Below are 15,537 nucleotides of genomic sequence, written 5' to 3'. Positions count from 1 at the left end.
GTACAGGGCCCTTTGGCCCATGAGTTCACTCGTCACATTCTCTGCATTCATGATGCCACCAGCCAGCAACCTATTCTTACATGGTCTATCTTTCCATCAGCCCCAGAAATATCATTAATAGATGTAGAGTGGGAAATGTCAGACAGCAAAATCCCCATGTCAGCCCACTCATACCTTAATCTATAAAAACAGGATAAGAATGTAACCCACCCGGAATACATGGTTTATGGAAAAATGATTTTCATTTAGGACACCATTTTAAAAGGAATACCAGTATGCATACAGGATAGTTGTACAGCAAAGAGATATGACTAGCTTACAGATTTCAAAGCAGCTTGCATTATGTTTTTATTTCCAAACTGTTCATTGCAACCAGATGAGGCAAATATCCCAGAGTTAGCTCTAGCTCTTGCCAGTTGTTCTTTCTCATCACTTTGCAGATCAAGACTTCTCTAGGACTATGGGTTCTGTATGAAGGTGATCCCCATCTCACTAAAAGTTTAGCTGCTGCGTTATACTTTAAAACATGAGACACAGCAAAATGGGCTTAGTGCACTGAAAGCTGTTCAGATTATAATTTGCAAGAGTTCATGCAAGTTCTTCAAAACAGTCAATAAGTATGGGTGTTAGAAATTTGTCCAGGTTTCATAATGATCAAATGCAAATTGCTCACAATGTCAATACATAAGCCCATAAATAATAATACTTTTATGTCTGTATGGTAATGTTGGCATGGTAAGGGTTTAATAAAAAAATTGAATCTATGTAGTGCTTTTCATGATCACTAATGTTTTAACATTTTACAGCCAATTAAATCCTATACTTTGCAGTAGCCACTCTTTTAGGGAAAATAATCACATTACAACATTAATTGAATTCATTACGGGTGTATATATTAAAAGCACAAGTTGAAATCAGAACTTCTCAAATATACTGTGGGCTCTGCTAAGCATCTGCCAGAAGAGCACACTGCATGTGGGTGTTCTATGTGCAAAGCCGTACTAGTGTACTTCAACATAATTGGCAGGGTGCATTAACATGACTCAACACCAAGATGAAAGGTACCCATAGGATCCAACAGATCAATCAAGTTCTTGAGGTCTATCATTTTGTGCTATGCAATATTTCATCCAGTCCAAACACCAAGCCCAATGATGAAACCTCTCCAATGAGGGGTTTGTTTGCAATGATGTCAAGTTATTCAGTTCAAATTGTGATCAGATATATTTAGTTTCTCCATAAAACTTACCAAACTAAATCTTTTCACAACATGAGAATTTAAATAAAGCCTTCCTTCCTACACTGCCAAAATATTTACATCAAATTACAAACCTGGGGCACACTTGTCACTGTAACAAATACCCTGTCCAAGCATTTCCTTAATCTGACCTAGATTTATCAAAGGACAATTTCAGCTGTCATTTACATAAAAAGAAATTAAATGCTGAAATATTCACCACTGAAGGGAAGAAATAAACAGGCTGGGACACAAATTAATGAATACAGGTTTATATTACAATGTGTCTTGTTCTGGTACAGTTGTGTCTGCTTCATAAAAAATAACTCATGGGTAACTTTTAATACACAGCTCATTGAAGGAGGAGTTTATGTGGGCACAAAGCAGTAACTGTATTTTATGTATATTTTTGCAGGAAATAACTACATCTGAGACAGTGCCATGTCAGTAAAGCATAAACATTACTAACAACATTGAATTATTTACTCATTAACTCAGTATCTGCTGTCCCATACCACTTACCCCTGAACAGAATACTTCTTTATAGAGAAGAAAGGCAAGTTCAAAAATTAATGTGGAAGTGACTGCTACTTATGAAGGGATATATTTCAGATATAAATGATTATTAACTGTCAACCGTTCATCTAATTAAAGGTACTGGGAAGAAACAGGCCCATTCTTATATTTAAAATTTGCTTGGATCCTCAGCAACTTAATTGTACTAAGCAGGAACCAAAAAAAACTTAAAAAGGCATGGTCTCACCATGGTACTGTAAACACAAGTATGGCAACTAAACATGGTTACATTGGGCTGCTTCAGAAAGTGACAAGACAGTAAAATGAAAACAATCACATTAATGAGTAAACCAAGAAGGTAAACTGTTTTAACATTGTTAGAGAGGGAAATGCTGCATTGAAAGCCATGTGCTTTGTGCACAGTGAATCTATCATGAGCGCTAATGGTATTCAACTTAAAGTGTATTAAAAAAGATTATGAGGCAATTTCCCAAATTATTTATAAATGTAGTTCAACAATTTCACACTTGTGAGACCAGACCTTTTTAAAACAGACACGAAAATTATCCAGTCATGCAAAACTTTCCCTTAAAGATTTTGCATCTCTTTGCCAATCTTGTAGCTCAGGATTTTATTCCAATCGATCTTGGTGCGAGTGACTGGCAGCTGCCGACGCAAGGCTTTAAACGTAGTGTCCGACATGGTTTGATAGTTTTCATTGATAGCAGTCTGGAAAATACACAAGATTTTGGAGAAAGCATAGTATTACAAGCAAAATACAAGTCTACAAATTTCAAAAGGAGGAAGACAAGTACAAAAAAAATCATTAATTAGTGCTCACGTAAAAGGGTTAATTTATCAAATTGAGGACCAAGATGTTTGGTTACTTTGTTTTTGCAGATGCAGTGGCTGGTAGAAAGGACTGAACCTAGAACTCGACCAAGACAAATTCATCTTCATCCGGAAGAAACTTCCACCAGGACCACTGCCTTAAGAAAAATTGCTAAATTCTATCCAAAATAAAGAAAATCAATACGCTTAGGTGATAAATGGTAATATTACCTCCACAGTTAACTTTACTTGCTGTTAAAACCAGATGGATGTAATTTCATACTTCAATGCTACTTCACCTGACTGCTGAGGTCAATCAGTCTGCTGCAGGATGTATTTTTCTTCCTGTAAATAACCATCTATTTGCTTTTTAAGCACGTTTTGTGAAAGTGATGGCAATGTACTAAACCGGTTGATGTGGTCCTAGCCTGAAACCTAGCAATTGGGACAGATACTTTATGCGCTGTACAAAATAATTTGACAATCCTTTTTAAAAAGCAAAATACAAACGGTAAAAATACTACAAAAGGGAATGCTCAGCCAAACAAATCCCTGAATAGCTGTACAAAGTGAATTTCTCCGCTTCAGCTGACAGAATACATTAAGGTGATCTCAGCCAAGTGCTAATCAGAATTGCACAAGATGACAAAAATCTTGGAATATCAGAAATCAGTTCAAGTGAGATAATGAATTTTTCTTTTATTACCTGGTATTCGTTTTCTACTGCTTCGACAAGTTTTGTGAATTCTTTTGCCATTTGGGCTTCATTCTGGAAACGAAAGCAGAATAATTCAGATAATATAGAAGGAGTCCTCTTCAGATAAGAGGCTCTCCCCAGACACTTTATGTGCATATAGTAAAAATTTACTTGAGGTTCATTGAAGTTTCAACTACTGTTAAGACTCTCCAAATAGCTAAGATAGAAGAAATACCATCCATAAGTACTATTAATTAAAAGAAACTTGGTGGTCTCTGCTGAGTTAGGATTTAAGTAATGTTTAGACTCTTAAAGGGCAGGGAGGGAAGAGAAAAAAGTGTATAATTTGCTCCAATTTCTTTTTGCTATACAGAAAAATTAGGCATGGACAGGATTCATGTGTCTTAATGACTTTTCAATCAATAAGCAATGATCCACAAGGGTTCACAAAAGAAAAAAAATTCAGTCACCCAGTGCTGCTGTTCTCAAGCTGGGCATCAGTGCTTTCAAGGGAGGTACTAGGCGGAAAAGGGGAGGCAGGAGGGATTAGTTCAAAAAAGTACAAATTAATAAAAAGTTGTATAAGCAAAATTTGATACTTCAAAATATTGTCATGGAGAAAATGTAATAGTTCTCAGAACGTGAACAGTTTTACTCACAGTGACAGACAAAGTTTCCTGTACATCTTTATGGCTGACCAGTTGAACATTGCCATCTTCATAATAATGAACCTAAGAAAATACATGAGAGGAGGTTTGGATTTGCAAATCTCACTACATGGATTCAAGTCTAGTTTAACTGGTATATTTTTATACTTAAAATTACTATGCCCCAGCAATCCAGATTAATTTACAAACAGATTTGCAGCCAGCTGTTCATTTACAAAAAGGTATACAGTACTTTCAAACAAGTAATTGTAACTACAGTACATGTGGAAATAATCTTTTGGTAACGCAGAACTGAGTATTGCTAAAACAATATTTTCTTAAAGCTTTACATCTTGCCCTCATCAGGACTGTTTGCAACATCAATTCAAGGGGAAAATCAAACAGCATGACAGGAGTGTGCTGACTGGTTGGCAAATACACAGATTGGTATAGGTGCTGCCATGGAAAATGCATTAGTTAATGATGTTTATTTGACAGACTGTATAAATTTTAAACTAGGCAAGATGACTGATTTCTTAAGACATGCTTTGACCACTGAACCAACAAGTGGGTGTCACCCACGTTATTGATTTGAAGTAGGTGAGGTGCATGTTGTCTGTTTAGAAAGAACAGGCCCTATGTAATACATGTAGCTTCCAGCACATAATCCTAAACTGCTGGTCAACATTTTCCCCAACATACACAGGATCATCCAGCAAATACAGCCCAATTCCAGAACTACACCTAAATGATGGATACTGTTGGAAGTGAAAAATAATCGATAGCTGATGAATCAGTAATTATATTAAACGTCATTTCAATTTAGAACAGAACTTAAATCTCAATCTCATTCAATCTCTTGCTGTCTTTAGTGTTACAATTACTGTACAACAGTTCTGCTCCTGACATGCAGAGCCCATCACAACTCTGAAAGGACCAAAGCAAGCAGTTTGTTGCCCCTTGAAATGTGACAAAATGGCTAAACCAGTCGGTCTCAAAAATGGATCAGGAGGCCAGTCTCAAAAAGTGTTTAATTAGTTTAATTGTTTCATAGGGACAAGGCAAGCACTATTGCTCCACCTAGCTCCATGGAAATCTAGTAGCTCAATACCATGATCTTTGTGGCAACCTCCCAATACAGGCAACTCTTCTTCTAAAAAGATAATCACTCATGGGACATGGCCTTCTCTGGTCAGACTAGCATTTATTACCTAGATAAGATTCGACCACCAGGTAAGAATGACAGATTTCCTACATAAAGAGTATTAGTGAATAATTGGCACTGGTTTCATGATCATCAGTAGACCCTTAATACCAAATTCATTATTGAATTCAAATGCCACCAAGTGCCATGGTAAGATTTCAATCCAGGTGCCCAGAACATTTGCCAGGTTTCTGAACTCTAGTCTAGCGATAATACCACTAGCCCATTGCCTCCCCCAGTCTGTCCTTTAGGACAAAGCTGGCATGGTTTTGTGAAGGAACTGTCAGATTTTCCAAGTGAGTAGACAATAACAGTTCATCAGATGAAAAGTTGGCACATAACCCTATGAATAAACAGTTAAGAAAAATCAACACAGCTCGAAGTGTGGACCTATGAAATACAGACTTAAAACCAGGCAAGTCCTGTCGCAATGACCATTGTTGGATTACTATTTCAGAAAAGGATATTAAATGAAGATTCAGATAATGTGACATTGTGAATAATGATCTGGACCTGCAAGGCCATGGAAACGTTACTTAGGAAAGTTAGTCTAGAATACTGATGCCAAATTAGATAATTTTTTGCTCTATATCTCTACATACAGCATAGTCAGGAAAAGTTCAGCAAAACCTGACTTTAGATGCTTACCTGATTTTATTTATTAAAACAACAGTTGGCAGAGTTTATGATGAAAGATTATATATGATGGAGAAGGGAAAGATTTACAGAATAAGTAAATTTTCAATTATTGCTTTATTTTGTAATGTTGAGAGAATAAAGAAACAAGGCCTTCAAAAAATTTGTCAGCTGAAACGTCACAATTGTAAGAATCTCAATCATATTAGAGATTACAAACCTGAATCTTCAAAACGCCCTCCACCTGAGTTGACGAAGAGGCGATAGTAAACTTCCACTCCGATCTCCAACGCCCATTCCTACATTCAATTAGCAAAAATGAAGGTGGTCAAATAATGTTACATATATGCAATTTATTACAAGTGGTATTTTTCCTCTAGCTAATAAGTAGGCAGCATGGATTTTTTTGTCCTATAAGTCACACTGATATAAATTAACTTTTGATTTAGCATTAACCATTTGAATCCTATTGAAGCTTAGCTTAGTGAATAATGAATTTTAAAAATCCCAAGGAGCTGCAGACGTCTTGTTCATCAAGTTTTCATCAAAACATAGTGAAGAAATAATTGGGAATATATTATTTGTCTACCTGAGGGGAAACAAAGACAACAACAATTTGGTCTTTTGAGCTTCAACTACTAGGACAAATTCTAGGTTGAAAAGTATATTTAAAAAAACCCATACAATTTCTTGGAAAGGATGCCAACTATGCCACATGTTGGCATTTACCTGCTGTTCACTGGAAATTAAACTGGACTTGAGAAAACAGCCAAGTAAAGCTTGAGGAGAAAGCAAGATTATAGCCTGAATTATTGGGAATCCTGGTTTTGAAAGAACTAAGTCTCTGTGCCAAACACTTTCTAGCCTCAATTCTGATTTTAACAGGTCCAGGAGTCAGTCTTACGAAAAACACCATAGAAGCTTAGTGGCTCCTGAAACCCTTAGTTTAAAAAATCTGTAGAAATTTAGTAGGAACCTGATTGAGAATTGGTCCAGTCCACTTTAAGATTCGAATCCAAGTTGGTCAGAAACAGAACTTGACATCTACCATTAATGACTGCAGCCTGAAGTTGACTGGGAACCTAATGGATACGAGAAATCAAAGATAATCTTTATAAAGGCTTTTCTTTTTGGGAGTTTGCGTGCATTTGGGGTTAAGGCAATATGGTTTTAATTTTGTACTATTACTTAGCTGTTAACCAACGTCGGTCATTTCCCTTAAGAATACATTTTGTTCATAGCTTTTTTTAGATACAAAATGAAGAAAACATGCTTTAATTCTGATCATAGCGCAAAGGAGAAACAATTGGTCATTTTATAACAATCACCATCACAATGTGGCGGCGGGGGGGGTAGGAGAGAGAGATCAGCTTCACTCTGCAACTTCTTTGATTAGCCACAAAGGTTTTTTTCATTTTCACATAGCTCACTTGAATTAAAACAGTCAACTAGTTCATCGGAAACAATAAGGAGCCAATTTTAAGATTTTCTTCGATGAAAGGGAAGGTAATTTTATACCTTGCCAGTCTAGAGAAAACATGTCCAAGAACAAACACAAAAAAACTCAGGTATAAAGTTTAAAAAGTGGGTAGGACCCTGTGCAAAGTTTAAAAAGGCATATTCAGTTTAAAGTCTTGGGGTGCTCAGGAGATGTTGATGATAGTCCGAGGCCACTAGCAGTTGGGGCTATCTGGGGTCAACAGCAGCTGTGCATAGCGCTGATATTCTTGAGTTCAGGTATTTGGACGTTTCTTGGGTTTACTTTGTGTCAAGTTTCCAGTGAGTGCGACACACTGCTCAGTTCAGCTCTACTCTTCCAAAAGCAACTCCCTGAAATAAAATATGGGAAAGTGCTTGAAATCCAGTACTTGGTCTGTAAAACTGAGCAAGGATAAAAGTTGGAACGGTAACATGGTTTGGAGATACAAGTCTTTCTGGAAACAGGTTTTGAACCTAAATTTGGACTAATAGAATTAATGCAGAATGTTTGTCTTCACAATTTTTATATTGTTTTATGATAACCTTTGTAATTGCTTACTGTAAGCAAGAAAAATATTTTGTATTGCTTTCTTGTGGTAGGTGGTGTCATTGTGCTCCTGAGATGCTGCTTGGCCTGCTGTGTTCATCCAGCCTCACATTTTATTATCCCTGAAATAAGCCTGGTTTGTGAATCCAAGTGGCTGACTTCCTGGTTTCCTAGCTGGATAATAGCAGGCAATGTCTCTCTCAAACTTACAGAAATGTAAATGAAAACAGATGATACAGACTTCATATACAGATGGCTGTCTCTTTTAATAAAGTTGGTAATTTCAGTTCATTCTGGTTATTGGTTGTTAGTTTCACGAAGCCTGTCTAAACTTGTAGTCAGATGATTGCGGTCATTTTCAAGACTTTTTTCTTAACCATTTTGGTACATGTGTCCAGTCAAAATCATAGTTAAAGACAAAAATGACACCACCTACCACAAGAAAGCAATACAAAATATTTTTCTTGCTTACAGTAAGCAATTACAAAGGTTATCATAAAACAATATAAAAATTGTGAAGACAAACATTCTGCATTAATTCTATTAGTCCAAATTTAGGTTCAAAACCTGTTTCCAGAAAGACTTGTATCTCCAAACCATGTTACCGTTCCAACTTTTATCCTTGCTCAGTTTTACAGACCAAGTACTGGATTTCAAGCACTTTCCCATATTTTATTTCAAGGGCATTAGCATTTGGTAAAGTGATGCGTGCCACCTGTTTTGACTTGCAATCCGCAAGCCCATTCACTAAAAACTTTAAATCAACTCAACTGGACTGGTTAGGGTTTGAAATTTAGCTCTGTTCCTTCTATCACCTAGTGAATGACTGCTTTTATCTGACCTCTACTCTATATAATCATAAGCCTTTTTATCAACACACTGAAATGTAACTTTAGGCATGGAAAAAAGTTTAAATTACCCCTCAAGAAAGATCCAAGAGCATTCCAATGTTTCAGACAATGCTAATTTCTCTGGCTGCTTAAACCGTTGTTATCCTCCTATTCTGGTCAACAGTGATAACAAAGCAGATAGCAGACACTTAATGCTGCGTTTTGAAGATTCAGGTTTGTAATCTCTAATATGATTGAGATTCTTACAATTGTGACGTTTCAGCTGACATTTTTTAAAGGCCTTGTTTCTTTATTCTCTCAACATTACAAAATAAAGCAATAATTGAAAACTTATTGTATAAATCTTTCCCTTCTCCATCTTTCATGTCACTTTATTCAGTTCACAAAGGGGCAGCACGGTGGCTCCGTGGTTAGCACTGCAGCCTCAAAGTGCTAGGGACCCAGGTTCAATTCCAGCCTCGGGTGACTGTGTGGAGTTTGCACGTTCTCCCCGTGTCTGCGTGGGTTTCCTCCGGGTGCTCCGGTTTCCTCCCACAGTCCAAAAGATGTGCAGGTTAGGTGGATTGGCCATGCTAAATTGCCCATAGCGTTCAGGGGTGTGTGGGTTATAGGGGATGGGATGCTTCAAGGGGCTGTGTGGACTTGTTGGGCCGAAGGGCCTGTTTCCACACTGTAGGGCATCTAATCTAATAATCCTGAGGTGAGTTTGTGGGACAAGAACTAAATTATCTTTAATGTGGCACAGCTCTTGCACTAAAGATGGATTCCCAATTGACTCTCATCCAGATCCAGCTTTAAATGGTTGAGGGCAGATCTGCTTTTTCTTTCAAGTTTTCATTTTCATTTCAGCTTGTCTCAGGGGCTCTCCTTTGTTTCCCCTTCCTGGAATTCTCCTCTCCACACCTATATTTTACCTCCTTCTAGTAAAGTTTCCATATTTTTTCAACTGGAATTCCAGTTCTAATCTGAGCTGCTTCAACTTAATTGATCTGTTTAGGTATCTTGTATTTTCACCTCTAGATGGTACAATTTGAATTTATAATCTGTAGCAAGTAGGTTGATCTTAGTTTGGAAGAAGGTATTGTGCTATAATTAATCTCCATGACTCCTGGATTATGATTACCAAATTTAATTGCTATCCAGCTAGAATTTAAGCGTGGGTCAGAAATCGGGCATAGGTAGATTTGAGCTGGTGCAATGTTGCATATAATCCACGAACTTTTAAAATCCATTAAACCTAATGCAGGCCAGTAATGCCCATTTGGCAAGTTACTAAAGAGTGATTAGCACCTGAAAAATGATATTCCAGCAAGAAGTTTCTGGTTAGAAACGAGGGGGCGGGGTAGGAACACCGCAGCTCAGTTGTGATGATCACATACAGCTTGAAATCTGATTTAATAACTTGTTTTCCCAGGCAAGAATCTAAAAGAACTTTAAATTACTGGCTTTCAGATAGTGCATAACAGTATTTTGTTCAAGGATCTCTCCCACTCCCATAAATAAATTGGACAACTTTTATTTATATAAACCATACAATTTTCTCAGTAATTCAAATTATTTAAAAAGAACACTTATTTCTGACTCAACTTGTCAACATTAAGCACTCCAAGGCCACCAAAATGTAAAGCTGCTGTACATAGCAATGACTTAACACAGCATCGTGTGCCCAATTGCATGTTGCATCACTAATACAAGACAGACAATCTCTGTACTCAAATGTGCAACAGTATTAGCTAATAGTCTGTCAGACTATGAATATTGAAGCATGGGGATTGACTTAAATATGCAAAGGTTCAATTTGGTTCAGGATTATTATGACCATAAGCATATTTTATATTCACAGTCATGTATCTGAGCTTCAGCAAATAACCATTTCAGCACACTGTCAAGTGTTTCATCTTTCATTACATGACCTACTTTTCCTCAGAGACATTTAAAAATTCAGTATAAACAGTCCAGAATGCTCTAACTGAATGGTTAATGTTGCAAACAAAACCAAGACGAATACCTGATACCATTAAAAGTGAAATATAACTTGCAGTTGAAATCTAGTTCAGACTCAGGTCAGCAGATAAACTCTATCCTATGAATCCTCAAATGAACAGACTGATCACCAGCTAGTCCTTTCAAAATAACCCTGCTAACTCTGCTTCAGGTCTGGCCACTCAGGTAAATGCAGGAGATCTTATGGGACTCTTCTGGTGAAGAGGGACATTCCTGCTGTATGCTGGTTAATATTTCTATCGAAAAACAGATTTACATTGAAAGCTTTGAGTACAAATTGGTTGTGTTGTTTTCTTCTGTCACAGCTGCAATTACATGTTTAAAAAAAGTGCAATTTCGCTGTCTTTAAATTGTTGATGCAGTTGGTTTAATTTTTGTTCATCTATGAGATACAAGAATCATTGAAAAAGGCCAATTATTGCTCATTCCTAAGTGCGTTTGAGATGGTAGTGAGCCACAATTAGTAGGCATAGCCTGTCTATTGCAGGAATGCCAACAGTGCTAGTAGCAAGTTCCAGAATCTTGACCCAGTGACAAAAGGGACAGCAATATAGTTCCAAGTCAGGGCGCTGTGTACCTTACAGGGTAACTTTCATGTGGTGGCAACGGTATTCCCAAGGAACTTTTATGGAATAATGCACATGGTTTGTAAGACACTTTAAAAAGGGGACTTTGCAAGTTACTTTAGGGCATCTTGCAAATGGTACACTTTGCTGCCACTGTGCAGTGACTGACAAGGTGCACATTTAAGACAGTGGAAGGAGGTTATTGATCAAACAACTGGCTTGCTCTTGGAATGTGCTGAACAGCATGTGTTGTCAGTTATACAACTCCAGAAAGTGATAATTCCAGCACATTCTTGGCTTGTGCCTTGTCAATGTCAGCACTTGAGGGCCATGAGAGAAATTACTTACTACAGTATTCCAGTTCTCGTCAGCTCTGTTCCTGTAAATACAGGTACCAGCTGCAGAAGTCAAGTTTGATTGATGGTAACTGTAGTATGTTTATACAATTAGGCTCCTACAGGCTGAAAGGCCCTTCAGTACTACCACGTTTTTAATTCAAAATATATAGTAGCTCCACATGCCTGCACTAGGTCCATAGACTTGGACATTAATAACAATCCAAGTGCTCATCCATGTATTTTTTTTTTAAAAAAAGGCTGTCAAGTTTTCCACCTCAATTACCCTCCCAGACAGTGCATTCTAGATACTACCACAACTGGGTGAAAAAGGTTTTCCTCAAATCTCACTTAAACCACTCGTTTTCCTCTTTAAAAAAAATACTGCCTTGTTATTGACCACTGGGGGAAAAACGGCAGCCTCCTATACACCTTGTCCGTGTGCCTCAATCTTCCACACCTCTCACCCTTCTCCGCTCCAAAGGAAACAACCTGAGCTTATCTAGCCTCTTAACTAAAATGTCCCAAACTCAAACATCCTAATGAATCTATTTTGCACACCCTCTTGTGCAATCACATCCTTCCTAAAGTGGTGACCAGAAATGCACAGAGTTCCATCTGTGGTCTAATCAAAGTTCTGTACAGTTCCAACATGACCTCCCTGCTCTTATAACTTATGTCACAACTGAAAGGCAACTATTGCGCATGTATGACTCTATGCCTTAACTACTCAATCCGTCCTGCTACCTTTAACAATCTGTGGACATACACCCAAGATCGCTGTTTCTGAACTTCATACTGTTTTGCCATTCAAGGTGTACTCCTTGGGCTTGCTCCTTCTTCCATCATGCATCACCTCATGAACAGGGTTAGCTTCCACTTGCCACTGCTCCTCCCATTTGACTAATGAGGTCATACCCTCTTGCGAACAAACACCTTCCTCCTAAATACAAGTTACCTGGCCAATCTTTGTATCACCCCCAACATTTTCATCCACTTCATTTGAGAATGTCACAATAATGGGCCCAACTCTAATTTGTGTGGAACACCACTGCACACCAGCTTTAATTCTCAAAGAGCCTTCTATTATCAACCTGTCACTGTAGCCAAGCCGATTCTGAATTCAACTTGCCAAGTTACCCTGGATTTCATTAGCTTTTGCCTTCCTTCAGCTTCCCATGTGGAACCTTAAAAGGCCTTGCTGAAGACGATACAAACTTCAAAGACCCTACCTTCATTCAAATATACGGTCAACTCAAAATTCCACTCAATTTAAGGCATGACCTCCCTCTGACAAAGCCATACTGACTATCCTTGATCAAACCTTCCCACTCAAATGAGAATTATTTTTCTCCTTCGCACTGCGACCCCCCCCCCCCCACCCACCCCTTCCTCCAACGGTCCCTAGTCTATCTCTACCACTCTTATTTCTGCTAGTAAAACAAGATTAGCCATCCTCTAGTCCTCAGGCACCTCCTCTGCAGTCAGAGGGGATCTGAAAATTTGGGTCACAGCTCCTGTAATTTTTTTCCCCCCATCTCCCACATCAGCCTTAGACACAACGCAGTTGGACCTAGGATCTATTGACCGTTAAATCCACCGAAACCTTCAATACCTCCTTGCTTCCTACGTCAAGGTGCTCAAGATTCTGAGTATCTTCAGAAATTCTGTACTTGCATCCCCCTTCTCCTGGAGAAAGTCAGATGTAAAGTATTCATTCAGCACTCCAACGTCCTCTTGACTCACACACAGATTGCCCACTCTGTCCCTAATATGCCCTGCTCTTTCCCTAGTTATTCTTGATACACTTGTACAATATCTTGGGATTTTCTTCATATCACGCCTACCAGCATTTTCTCATGGCCCGTCCCCTTGCTCTCCAAAGCATTTTTGACTTACCCCTGCACTTCTTGTACTCCGAGGTATTGTTTTGGTCCCTTTATAATCTCTTTTCCTTTCTAGTCCTGAAAATTCAACATCCACAGTTCTCTGGGCTTGTTGCACCTAAAGGGAACACTTTGGGTCTGTAATCCTCCTCAATACCTTTATGAAGGCTTCCCACTGATCTAGATTTACCCACAAAGTAGCTGGTTCCCCATTTACTTTGGGCAGATCCAGCCTTATTAAAAATCTGCCTTAACCAAATCTAAAACCCATTTTTGCAAACTCTTTCTTCTTTCCAACGGTGCTATGGTCACTAATCACTAAATGCTCTCCCACACTCACCTCAAATGCCTGTCTAGCTGCATCCCTCAGAATTAGGTCCAGCACTGCAGCACCCGTTGTAGGACCATCTACATACTGATAATAGAAACCTCATGTATACACTAAGAAATTTGCCCCCTCTAAACCCTTTATTAGTACAATAACCCCTAATAATAGGCGGTAATTGAAATCCTCAATCCACTTATTTCTACACAGCTCAGTGAATTGACTACATCTGTCCCTCATTTGCCTGATTGTTTGGAGGCCTATAATACTTTCAGTGTGGCTACCTTCTTTCTATTGCAATGTTCTACACACAAGCCTCAGTTGACCACCATTTCCAAGATATCATCTCCCATTACTGCAGTAACTGACTCCCTGACTAATAATGCAACACCCCCTCCAATTTTGCATCCCCTCTGTCCTCCATGAAGATTCTACACCCGTGAATGTATAGTTGCTAGTCTTAATCCTTCCTCAACCAAGTCTGCGATGGAAACAGCACTGTAGTTCCACATGTCAATCTGTTCTCTTAACTCACCTGTCTTTCCTCCAAGACTTCCAGCATTGAAGTAGGGGCAATTCAGCCTCAATTTACTCCCTTGAGACACATGGCTGAGCTCACCTTGGCTTTGCTTCTTTTCTAAGTTGCAGTACAATGCTACTTAACTAACACACTGTGCGCCCAACCTTGGAAGTAGTTTACGTTCCTTCCAACACCAACAAACCCTCCCAAAGATGTTAATCTCATTCTGGTTCAGGTGCAGACCGTTACATCTGTAGAGGAACCATCTGCCCCAGAAACCGTCACAGGTATCCCTGCTGCACGGAATCTTGAGCTACTTATTTGCTTTATGCTCTTATTTCCGTTCTCAGTAGAACATTGCACCAGGAATAATCCTGAAAATATGACTTAAGAATCTGCTTCTTAATCTACTGTAAGTTCCCTAAAGTCTACACAAGACCTCATCCCTCATTCAAGCTATATCGCTGCACCACGACCTCTGTCTCACTGACGCCTTCAAAATGTCCTGCAGCTTATCAGTGACATTCCTGGCACAAGGAGGCAATGCATCATTCGGGAGTCTCATACATGGCTACACAAACACCCCTCTGTCCCTGAACAAATCCCCTAACACTGCTGCTCCTGCTTTCATCTTCCTCTCCTCCTGTACAGCCAGGCTGCTTAAATGCACTTGAGGTATGGAGTCTTCCACATCTTCTAAATGAAAAAATGATTTTAGGGGCAGGAGACAACAGGAGACTCCTACACTACTCGTTTCTCCTTTGCTGTCTGGTGGTCACCAATTCCTTTCTTTCCACCAGTCCCTTCACCTTCAGCGCGACCACACCTCTAAACATGTTATCCATAAACCTATCAGCCTTCTAGATGTGTCAAATTATCTCTGCGGTGGACAGAAATTGGCAAAGGTAGAAGAACTGTATATTATAACAGCCTAAGTTCAAATTTCATGATCTCTTTCCAGGCATATACCAAGAAGGTGAAATGGTTAAGCAGATATATTAGAGTTGGTCATTGTGTAACCCCTTTAAAAAAAGTTAAAAAAGTTCAACATACCAGAAATTTTTGGGTTGAAACTGATGGCTCTCAATGCATACTATGATGGTTTGATGCCCATCAATGGTCTTCCCATATACCTGCAGAAAGATCATAAAACAACTTTGGATGTTCTAAATAGAATGCAAATGCTGAATGAAGCATTTTACTAAAACCAGTTGCTTTGAGATTCAGGATCAAGTGTTGCATTCAAATATTCTGGA

At 38.6% G+C, this 15,537-nt stretch overlaps 1 protein-coding gene across 1 annotated transcript in view; it reads right to left on the bottom strand.

Moving 5' to 3' along the window:
- Positions 1-1,493: 1,493 nt before the first annotated feature.
- The window catches only part of LOC125461070 (F-actin-capping protein subunit alpha-2), a 40,946-nt gene continuing 26,902 nt past the window's right edge, over positions 1,494-15,537 (bottom strand). Inside the window, exons 6-10 of the mRNA XM_048549421.2 lie at positions 15,335-15,414; positions 5,989-6,067; positions 3,941-4,012; positions 3,291-3,353; positions 1,494-2,482 (exon numbers count right to left, since the gene is read on the bottom strand). Coding sequence (XP_048405378.1) covers positions 2,342-2,482; positions 3,291-3,353; positions 3,941-4,012; positions 5,989-6,067; positions 15,335-15,414 — 435 coding nt within the window. The 3' untranslated portion in view covers positions 1,494-2,341. The remainder of the gene's footprint in view (positions 2,483-3,290; positions 3,354-3,940; positions 4,013-5,988; positions 6,068-15,334; positions 15,415-15,537) is intronic.

This window comes from Stegostoma tigrinum, chromosome 18, assembly GCF_030684315.1.
Source record: "Stegostoma tigrinum isolate sSteTig4 chromosome 18, sSteTig4.hap1, whole genome shotgun sequence".
NCBI classification, from domain to species: Eukaryota; Metazoa; Chordata; class Chondrichthyes; order Orectolobiformes; family Stegostomatidae; genus Stegostoma; species Stegostoma tigrinum.
Note: the sequence above shows the minus strand (reverse complement) of the source record. Positions and strands in the feature narration are given on the sequence as shown.